This window comes from Delphinapterus leucas, chromosome 10 (assembly GCF_059928025.1).
Source record: "Delphinapterus leucas isolate spDelLeu-1000000601 "Yukka" chromosome 10, BTC_Dleu_Yukka2, whole genome shotgun sequence".
Classification (NCBI taxonomy): Eukaryota; Metazoa; Chordata; class Mammalia; order Artiodactyla; family Monodontidae; genus Delphinapterus; species Delphinapterus leucas.
The window spans coordinates 52,712,987-52,723,195 of NC_143138.1; the positions used below are offsets into that span (position 1 = coordinate 52,712,987).

General features: G+C 45.5%; 1 protein-coding gene across 2 annotated transcripts in view; it reads left to right on the top strand.

Annotated features, from left to right (window-relative positions):
* CMTM7 (CKLF like MARVEL transmembrane domain containing 7) overlaps window positions 1–9,148 on the top strand; it is a 42,230-nt gene extending 33,082 nt beyond the window's left edge. Inside the window, exons 3-5 of one of the 2 annotated variants that reach the window (XR_016394675.1) lie at window positions 4,379–4,546; window positions 6,937–7,018; window positions 8,565–9,148. Coding sequence is in view for 1 of the 2 variants with exons in the window: in XM_022553701.2 (XP_022409409.1) it covers window positions 4,379–4,477; window positions 6,937–7,018; window positions 8,565–8,578 (195 nt within the window). In the remaining variant the exon portion in view is untranslated. The remainder of the gene's footprint in view (window positions 1–4,378; window positions 4,547–6,936; window positions 7,019–8,564) is intronic. The other variant, XM_022553701.2, reaches the window with a different exon arrangement.
* The last annotated feature ends 1,061 nt before the right edge of the window (window positions 9,149–10,209 follow it).

Sequence of the window (10,209 nt, forward strand, 5' to 3'; positions counted from 1 at the left end):
TGACTTGGAGGAGGAACATAGAAGGAAGAAGCTGATAGGGGTAATGGGTATTTACACTGTGTGAGTATTGATAAGATTTGTCAGCTAAAGTGGACTGGCAGAGTCTGAGGAAATATGTCAGAAGTTGCTAGGGTTTTTTCTTCCCACTATGTTCTTTTTAAAAACAGCTTTATTGATATATAGTTCACATGTCATACAATTACCCATTGAAGTGTACAATTCAATGAATTTTAGTGTATTCCCAGACTTGTGTAACCATTACCTCAGTTATTTTTAGAATGTTTTCATCACCTCAAAAAGAAACTCTGTACCCTTTAGCTGTTACCTCCTATCCCTCATCACCTCCAGCCCTGAGCAACTACTAATTGGCTTCCTGCCTCTGTAACTTTTCCTATTCTGGACATATCATGTAAATGGACTCATATATTTGGTCTTCTGTGACTAGCTTCTTTCATTTAGTAGAGGGTTTTCATGGTTGATCTATGTTGTAGCATATATCAGTACTTCATTTCTTTTTATAGCTAATATTCCATGGAAAGGATATACCACATTTTGTTTATTCATTCATCATTGATGGACATGTGGCAATTATGAATTTCCACCTTTTGTCAATTATGAATCATGTTGCTATGAACATTTTGTGTACAAATTTTGTGTGTGGACATATTTTCATTTTGCTTGGGAATATACCTAAGAGTGGAATTGCTGGGTCACATGGTAACTATGTTTAATTGTTTGAGGAACTGCCAGACTGTTTTCCAAAGTGGATGTACCACTTTACATTCCTAGCAGCGGTGTATAAAGGTTCGAATTTTTCCACATCCTTGTCAACACTTGTTATTTCTGACTGAGATTTTATTCCAGTGAGTGTGAAGTTACAGCTTGTGGTTTTGATTTGCATTTCTCTGATGACTAACGGTGCTAGTCATCTTTTCATGTGCTTTTTGGCCATTTGTATATTTTCTTTAGAGAAATGTCTTTTCAGATCCTTTGCCAATTTTTTGATTAAGTTGTCTTTTTATTATTGAGTTGTAAGAGTTCTTTGTATATTCTAGTTAAATGTCCTTTATCAGATATTTTCTCCCATAATTTTTTCTTTTTCTTTTCTTTTTGTCTTTACTTTCTTGATAGTATCTGTTAAAGGACAAGTTCTTTACTTGATGAAATCTAATTTATATTTTTCTTTTGTTGTTTATGGTTTTGGTATAATATCTAAAAAGCCATTGCCAATTCAAGATCATGAAGATTCACCTCTGTGTTTTCTTTTAAGCCTTCCATACTTTTAGCTCTTACATTTAGGTGTTTGATCCATTTTGAGTTAATTTTTGCATATAGTATGAAGCAAGGATTCAGCTTCATTCTTTTGCATGTGAATATCCTGTTGTCCCAGTTATCTGTTGGGAAGGCTGTTCTTTCTCCCATTGAGTGGTCTTGGCAGCTTGTTGAAAATTAGTTGGCCATAAATGCATGGATTTATTTCTGGACTCTCAACTCTGTTGCACTGATCTTACTATACTACCTTGATCACTATGGATTTGCAGTAAGTTTTGAAATTAGGAAGTGTGAGTCTTCCCATTTGTCCTCTTTTTTCAGGATTGTTTTGGATTTTTGCCATTCCATATGAACTTTAGAATCAGCTTTTCAGTTTCTACAAAGAAGTCACCCGGGATTCTAATACGAATTGCATTGAATCGGTAGATAAGTTTGGAGAGTATTACCATTTTAACAATATTAAGTCATGATCCATGAACATGGGAGGTTTTCCTATTTATTTAGATCTTTTAAAATTTCTTGGGCTGCCCTGGTGGCGCAGTGGTTGAGAGTCCGCCTGCCGATGCAGGGGAAGCGAGTTTGTGCCCCGGTCCGGGAAGATCCCACATGCCGCGGAGCGGCTGGGCCCGTGAGCCATGGCCGCTGAGCCTGTGCGTCCGGAGCCTGTGCTCCGCAATGGGAGAGGCCGCAACAGTGAGAGGCCCGCATACCGCAAAAAAAAGAAAAAAAAAAATTCTTTCAACAATGTTTTGTAGTTTTCAGAGTATGAGTTTTATACTATTTTTGTTTAGTGCGTTCCTAAGTATCTTATCCTTTTTATACTATTTCAACTGTAATTATTAATTTCATTTTTGGAGTGTTCATTGCAAGTGGATAGAAATACAATTGATTTCTGTATATTGATCTTGTAGCCTCAATCTTGTTGAAATCATTTATTAGATCTAATAGATTGTTAGTGGATTCCTTAGGATTTTCAAATCTATCTATAAGAGCATACCATCTGTGAATAGAGACAGTTTTACATTCCTTTCCAATCTAGATGCTTTTTGCTTCATTTTCTTGGCTCATTGCAAGAAATTAGTTGAATGTTGCATTAAAGTGGCAAGAGCAGATATCATTATCTTGTTCCTTATTTTAGGAGGAAAGCACTCATCTTTTATCGTTAAATATGATGTTAGGTGGGGGTTTTGTAGGAGGTTTATCAAATAGAAGAACTTACCTTCTAGTCCTACTTTGTTGTTTCCATCATGAAAGGGTGTTATAATCTGTCAAATGCTTTTTCTTTGTCTATTGAGATAGTCATGTAGGTCTTCCCCCCAGGATTCTATTAATATGGCATATTACATTGATATTCACATGTGTAACTAACTTTGCATTCCTGGGACAAATTCTGATTGGCTGTGGTGTATAATTCAGTTTATGTGGAGCTGGATTTGGTTTGCTAGGATTTTTGCGTTTGTATTCATAAGATATATTATTGGTCTTTAGTTTTCCTGTGATGTCTTTGGTTTTGTTACTAGGGTAATATTACCCTCATAGAATGATCTGGGAAGTGTTCCCTCCTCTTGTGTTCTTTAGAAGAGTTTGGGAAGAGTTGGAATTGATTCTTCTCTAAATGTTTGGTAGAATTCTGCAGTGAAGCCACCTGGTCCTGAGCTTTTCTTGTGGGTAGTGTTTTTATTATTAATTCAAATTCTACTTATTATAAATTTTATTCAGATTATTCCTACTTGAGTCATTTTCAGTAGCATGTCTTTCTAGGAATATCTCCATTTCATCTAAGTTATCTAACTTATTGGCATATGATTGATCATAGTATTCTTTTAAAATCCTTTTTATCTCTGTAACACCAGTAGTGATGTCCCCGCTTTTATTTATTTATTTATTTATGGCCACGCCTCTTTGCTTGTGGGACCTTAGTTTCGAGACCAGGGATTGAACCCAGGCCCCAGCAGTGAAAGCACTGAGTCCTAACCACTGGATCACCAGGGGATTCCCATCTGTGTTTCATTTCTGATTCTGGTCATTTGAATGTTTTCTTTTTTTTTCTTGATCAGTCTAGCTAAAGGTTTCTCTATTCTGTTGACCTTTTCAACGAACCAGCTATTGATTTCATTCATTTCCTCTATTTTTCTTCCGTTCTCTGTATCATTCATTTCTGCTCCAATCTTTATTTCCCTCTTTCTTCTTGCTTTAGGTTTAGTTTGCTTTCCTTTTTCCAGTGTCTTAAGGTAAAGGTTAGGTTATTAATTTGAAACCTTTCTTCATGTTTAATATAAGCCTTGACAGCTATAAATTTTTCTCGGGAGCACACCCCACTGTCAGTGGCCCTAAGCCCCAGTTCTCCTCTGATCTGGCGTTTGTGGGGAGGGGAAAGGATGAGGCGAAGCATTCCTTTGTTGTCGAATGATAGAGGCCCCGCCTCATCCAGGGCCTGCAAAGACCCCATTTTATCATGGAGAGTGAATGGGGCAGAAATGGATGCCCCTGTGGACCCAAGGGAAGCAAAGGCAGAGTCAGCCCTTCCTGCAGACCCCTCAGCAGTCTGGCCTGAGGGCACACTTCCAACAGAAAAGAAGAGGGAAGACAAAATGAGGACAGAACTGGGAGGACTTTTGTTCACGGAATGGGGAGACCCTCCAGGCAGCCACCAAAACCAGCACATTGCTAGCGCAGAACTTTCTCTGAAGCAGAAGCAAAGGCACACATCTTTTTAATGGGCTTTGCTTCTCAGAGCTGGAGCTTCATTTAAACTCTCCATCCTTGGAGTTAGAAGCAGCTCATTTGCTTGTTAGTAGCTTTGGCCGGAGGTCAAGGTACCGTGGACAGATTGACCTCAAGAGTGGAGTGGTCCTTACGAGAAGCATCCTTTCTCTTTGTCGCCTCTCTTCCTGCCTGCCTGGCGTCTTTTCTCTCTTGTGTGGCCTCATTCTGGCTGGCCTTCCTTTCTCGTTGCCAGTGAGCTTCGCTGCTCCTGCCGGGGTGTTACAGGGAGAAGAGGAAGTGTCACTCCCTCCCCTCCATTCATCTCTCCTAACACCCAGGTGCCTCTGAGAACCAGGAATGGAGCTCCCTACCCACTGCTCTGCTTTGTTTTTGCCCCCAGGAACTCCTGCACTATTTAATCGGTACCCTGCTTCTCCTAATCGCGTCCATCGTGGCAGCTTCCAAGAGTTACAACCAGAGCCGACTGGTGGCTGGAGCGGTGAGGACATTCTCCGGGAAGCGGCAGGAGTGAATTCCTGTTCCGAATGCTCATTTTCTTCCTCTCAGGGCAGCAAAGGGGTTGTTCTCTGGGGCCTTTCTTTCTCAGAATCAGTCTGAACCTTGATCCACCAGCAGTGGTCTCCAAATAGCCTTAAACTTGGGCCCACGGTGGAGGGTGTCAGAAGGTGGATGGGCAGGGCTGTAACGAACTCATGGCCCCAGCGGCCCAGGCCTCTTTCTCTTACAGCCACTCCTTAAATCACGGGGCAAGTAGGTTTTAATTCTCGTGTTCACTCTGGTCATTTGCTCATGGCTGTCTCAGCCCCATTCAGGGAAAGGTTCTGAGGCCTTTTTCCAGCCCAGGGGAACATTTTTGTGATCAGCTAGTGATAATCTGCCGTGAGTGCTAGCTTTGCCCTTCCTGACTTTAACAGTATTCAGGCCAGGAAATAACACTCCTATACCTTTCATAGGTGAAAATTGACCCATCTGCTAACATGAATAGAAGTAGCATGGAAGTGGACAAAACATAGTGCTATGGGAGCTATATATATTTATCACACAGATACACATATGTGTATATACATTATTGTAAAAAGATCTATAGATTGCTGTCATCTGATTTCTGATTTAGCTAATTGTTTACAGTTTGGAAGTCTGTAGGCCAGAACTGATTTGCCTCACTTTTCAAATAAGTTTGAAGAAAAGCTCTCTGTGTGATAGTCACTCACTTCCGCACGGTACCAAAATTCTCTGGACTTTGGGCCAAGAGTGGATGAGTGCCTGGAATTCCACGGAGGGGTGGAGTCTGCATGGGGCAGAAGGTCACCGCGGAGGGGCAGCCAAACCCCTGAGCACTCTTGCCCCCTACGCACCTTCCCCCCCTCCCCAGGCAGTTTCCAAGAAGAGGAATGGTTGCCCCCTGCCCAGCTGCAGGCAGGCTGGCGGAGGGGGGGACAGAAGAGCTTGGCGCCCGCTGTGTTTCAGGACCACGCGGGGAGATTCCCACTGGGTTTCCTCATTGAGGTGGCACATGACAACGTTAGCCCTGGAATCCCAGTAAACCCCATTTGTCGTACACGATCTCTGTGCCTAGGACCAAGCATGGGCCGGGCAAGGGGCCAGGAGAAATGAAAAGACATGGTCCCTGCTGATGAGAAAGTGGTGATCTAGCTTAGGCCGGGGCACATGAAACAATGAGCACACAAGGCACTGTCATCCAGAGGAGCATTGTGTAGCCCGATAATAAACTGTTCAGTTATGCAGTGTGGACAGTTGGAGACTGGGATGGTGTGTAATGTGCTAATTGTGCGGAACAGACAATGAGAGGCCAGGACAGGCTCTAACAGGCTGATTATGTGGTGCAGACACTTGGTACAGAAGGAGGCACGGCAATGGACGGGGTCGGGGGTGGGGTGACGGGCAGCCACGTGTGGAAACCAGCAGCTAGGTTGGATGATCCCGCGCTTGGTCTGGCTGCTCCTGGGCTGGACCTCAGGGAGCTCCCAGCCGTGCACTTGGAGGGCCCGAGGACACCTGGGCAACAGGCAAGCAGAGGTGGACTCTGGGCTCAGATCTCTGGTCTGGCCCTTGCTGGCTCCACATTCCTGGGCTGAAGAGTTGACCTCCTGTCCCTGGTTTCTTGAGCTGAAAAATGGGGGGAGACGTAACAGCCGTGCCCACCTGGCAGAGCTGTGCGGGTTCCTTTAAAGGGCTTAGAACACTGCCTGGTACGAAGTAAGTGCTCAGTCAGGAGAGGCTGCAGGCTTCCAAGTTCCAGGCAGAGACACCTGAGTCCCTGCCTGTTTCTTGCTCCATCATTTAATGCGCCACCGTGAGGCCCTTTCCTTACCACAGATGAGGCAGCTGCTCTGGGCTAGGTGCTCACAGCTGAGCACAGAAAGGAAAGGCACGCTGCCTGAACTTACTTCAGCCTAATGTTACTGAAATACATGCAAACCTAAGCCTAGGCATTGGGGCCTCAGCTTCTGGCTCCGACACAGCTGTAAAGGCAGACGGACAGAAAGCCTTTATGGGTGAAGTGCACATGATGCTACCACGCCAAGAAAATCCACTTGAACGTTAATGTGTTAAAAACCCAAATTAAAAGGTACCGTTCCTCCTTTTTCTGTCTTATTAGCCCAGGATAATTAAAGTCCGGTGGCTTGGCCCCCGGCTCTGTTGTAAACATAAACCCGAGCGTGGGCAGGTAGCTGCCTAGAGAAGAGGCGAGGGGTGGCGACCGGAGGCCTGACTGTGTCCCAGCTGCGGGCCCGGCCAGGGCCCGGGCATCACCTCCACACCTGAGCGAGGACAGGCGGCCGGGTCACTTGAGTCCCTGAGCTCCCTCCCAGCCACAGCTGGTATAGGAAACAGGCCCAGGGATGAGCAGCAGAAGGGGCTGCCCGAGTGACTGCCCTTGGCCTGGGCGTCTGCTGCCCCCTTTCTCCCGTGCAGATCTTTGGCTTCCTGGCCACCTTCCTCTGCCTGGCGAGCGTGTGGCTGTCCTACAAGATCTCGTGCGTGACCCAGTCAACAGGTGAGTTCTGGTCTGAAAACATGACCAAGAAGGTTCCCTCTGCTCAGGCACGGGAGGACACAGGCTCTGGAGCTCGGCAGTAGGGAGCCACCCTGCTGCAGAGGACCCTCTGCTCCGTCTCTCTGCGTCTCTGATGGCCAAGCGTTTTCTTTAAATGAGTTTCCTAATGACAAAAATAAAATGTAGTACGTTTAGAAAATCGAAATAAGAAAAAGAAATTAAAAAAAATAAAAACCATTATCACAGTACCCAGAAATAGCACCTGCTGGGTGTCTCTCCCTCCTGCATTTCCTGAGTATATATATATAGAGAGAGATGTGCTTGTTTTGTTTGTTTGGCTGCCCCGTGCGGCTGGCAGGATCTTAGTTCCCCGACCAGGGAGCGAAACCATGCTCCCTGCAGTGGAAGCACAGAGTCTTAACCACTGGACCGCCAGGGAAGTCCCAACACATGTGCATTTATTAAAGGATCAGAGTTCATGTATTATTTTGTAACCTTCTCTTCTGCTCCTACCTAGCCTCCTGTCAGGCACTTTCCCCACATCATTAGGTGTCCTTCTCTGGCATCCTTCGTGGCTCCACGGTGTTGCACTGGCTCCATTGCATGTCGGTGCCGTAGTTTACTTGTCTCCTATTTGGGGGCATTATGTTTGTTTTTTTTTTAAAATTCTTTCCTACTAAACAGTGCTGTAATGAATATCCTTGTAAATATATCCCTATACACACACTTAATATATTTTATCTTTAGAATAAATTTCTAGAAATAGAATTGCTGAAAATCAAACCAGCTATTTCGGTTAATTTACTTCTTTCTTTGATCCAGCACTTCCTTTCTTTCTTCTTTTTCTTTGTTTTTTAAAAATACATTTAAAATATCGAAGCACCTTACCTTGCCCAGCAGAGAGGTTGCCAACAGCAGCGCTTCAATCTTAATGGTCCCACTGGCAAAAAGCTAACAGAAGGCTAGGTGAAAGGAGCCAGTCACCAAGGACCACATATTGTAGGATTCCATTTAGGAAAAATGTCCAAAATAGACAAATCCACAGAGACAGAGAGTAGGGTAGGGGTTGCTTAGGGCTGGCGGGAGGGTATACAGGGGTGACTGCGCATGCCTGTGGTGCTTCTTTTGGAAGTGACGAGAATGTTCTAAAATCGGGGTAGCTGCACAATTCTGTGAATATAGTGCAAACGGCGGAATTGAACACTTTAAATGGGTGAACTGTATGGTATATGACTTATATGTCTGTGAAGCTGTTTAAGAAAAATTGAATGATGAAAAAAGAATGCGAAAAAGTTAATAGGTAATGTCTAAAAGTAATCTATAAGTGTAAGTATACATATACTAGGTAAAATTACGGAGGAAGAGCCAAAACAAACAGCTGAAGAAGTTACAGTACCTCTGAGGAAGGGGCCTGGGGTGGAGAGGAGCAGGGAGAGGAATCATCGTTCCCACGGGAGGTGGTGCGGGCGGGGGTAGGCAGCGCATGCGCAGCCGTGAGGCGGCCCTGCCGGCCGAGCTCTCCCAACTCTGCCGCTTCCTTCGCCAGATGCCGCCGTCTGATGCCCTAACAGCCCGCCAGCCCTGTAGGAGGCGCTGCAGGACGTGTGACCCACGCTGATGGAGGGGCTTGAGCCGGCGGCCGCAGGAGAGACCGGGGTCTGGGTCCCCGGGCCGGTGGGTGCGGGACGGGCCCTTCCTGCGGCTCCTGAGCGGGTCCAGCCTCTCTCGCCAGCCTTCTTCACTTCCTCAGAGAATATTCCTCCCCGTCCGGGAAAGAAAAGCAGCCTCCAGGGAAATCTGATCTCTCCCTCCTGCTTTAGAGCCGCCTCAGGGACTGATGCCCCTCCCCCCGTTAAGGTGAAGGGGTGGTTTTTGAATACTTTGCCGAACCCTTCCCCTCTCCCCAGACCTCGAAGGGGCGCTGCCTTAAATCCTCTTATGAAAACACAGCCACCTCCTAATTTATCTCGCTTGGAAATCTGGTCTTGAAGGTACCCTCTTTCTTAAAGTGAGGCTTACGGGAACGCCATGCGGTCAGCCTGTCCCCAAATAGGAGACCTTGGCTCCTTTCTTGTTGTTACCATTGTGTACTTGTTTGTGTGTTTTTAAATAAAATGTTGACTTGGCCAATTGCAGAAGGATTTCTTATTAAGTTAGAAGAAGGCTGTGAAGTGAGCGCTACCTGGAGGCCCACTAGAGGTAAGAGGAGCGGAGGGTGCAGATGGTCCTGGCCTCTCAAGATTTGAGTATTTTCTTTCTTTTTTATAAATTATTTATTCAATTTTGGCTGTGTTGGGTCTTCGTTGCTGGGCGCAGGCTTCCTCTAGTTGCGGAGAGCGGGGGCTACTCTTTCATGCGATGCGCGGGCTTCTCATTGCGGTGGCTTCTCTTGTTGTGGAGCACGGGCTCTAGGCGCGCGGGCTTCGGTAGTTGTGGCGCACGGGCTTAATTGCTCCGTGGCATGTGGGATCTTCCCGGACCAGGGGTCGAACCCGTGTCCCCTGCATTGGCACGCGGATTCTTAACCACTGCGCCACCAGGGAAGTCCTTGTGTATTTTCAAAGTAAATTGATATAAAGGGTGGAAGCCAGTACTGTTTACACAAGACTCAAAAGCAACACAGGCAGCCTTTAAAAAGAGGGCAGTTCTGACACATGCTACCCCATGGATGAACCTTGAAGATATTGTGTTAAGTGAAATAAGCCAGACACAAAAGGAGGACAAATATTGTATGATTTTAGTTACATGAAGTGCATAGCGTAGGCAGAATTTAGAGACAGGAAGTAAAATGGTGGTTGGTTGCCAGGGTCTGGAGGGAGGGGCCCTGGTGTGAATGTTTAATGCGTACAGTTTCCATTTGGGAAGATGAAAACATTCTGGTTGGGACTTCCATGGTGGTCCAGTGGTTAGGACTCCATGCTTCCACTTCAGGGGATACAGGTTTGATCCCTGGTCGGGGAACTAAGATCCCACATGCCGAGAAGCCAAAAAAAAGCATTCTGGAGATGGACGGTGGTGATGGCTGCACAATAATCTAAATGTAATTAATGCCACTGCGCTGTGTTAACTAAAATTTGTTAAAACGGTTAACTTTTATGTTACGTATATTTTACCACAATTTTTTCTTTTTTTAAAGCAATGCAGGACCTTCTGTCTAAGGCACCTAAGTAGCTGCAAAGCTACTTGGGAAA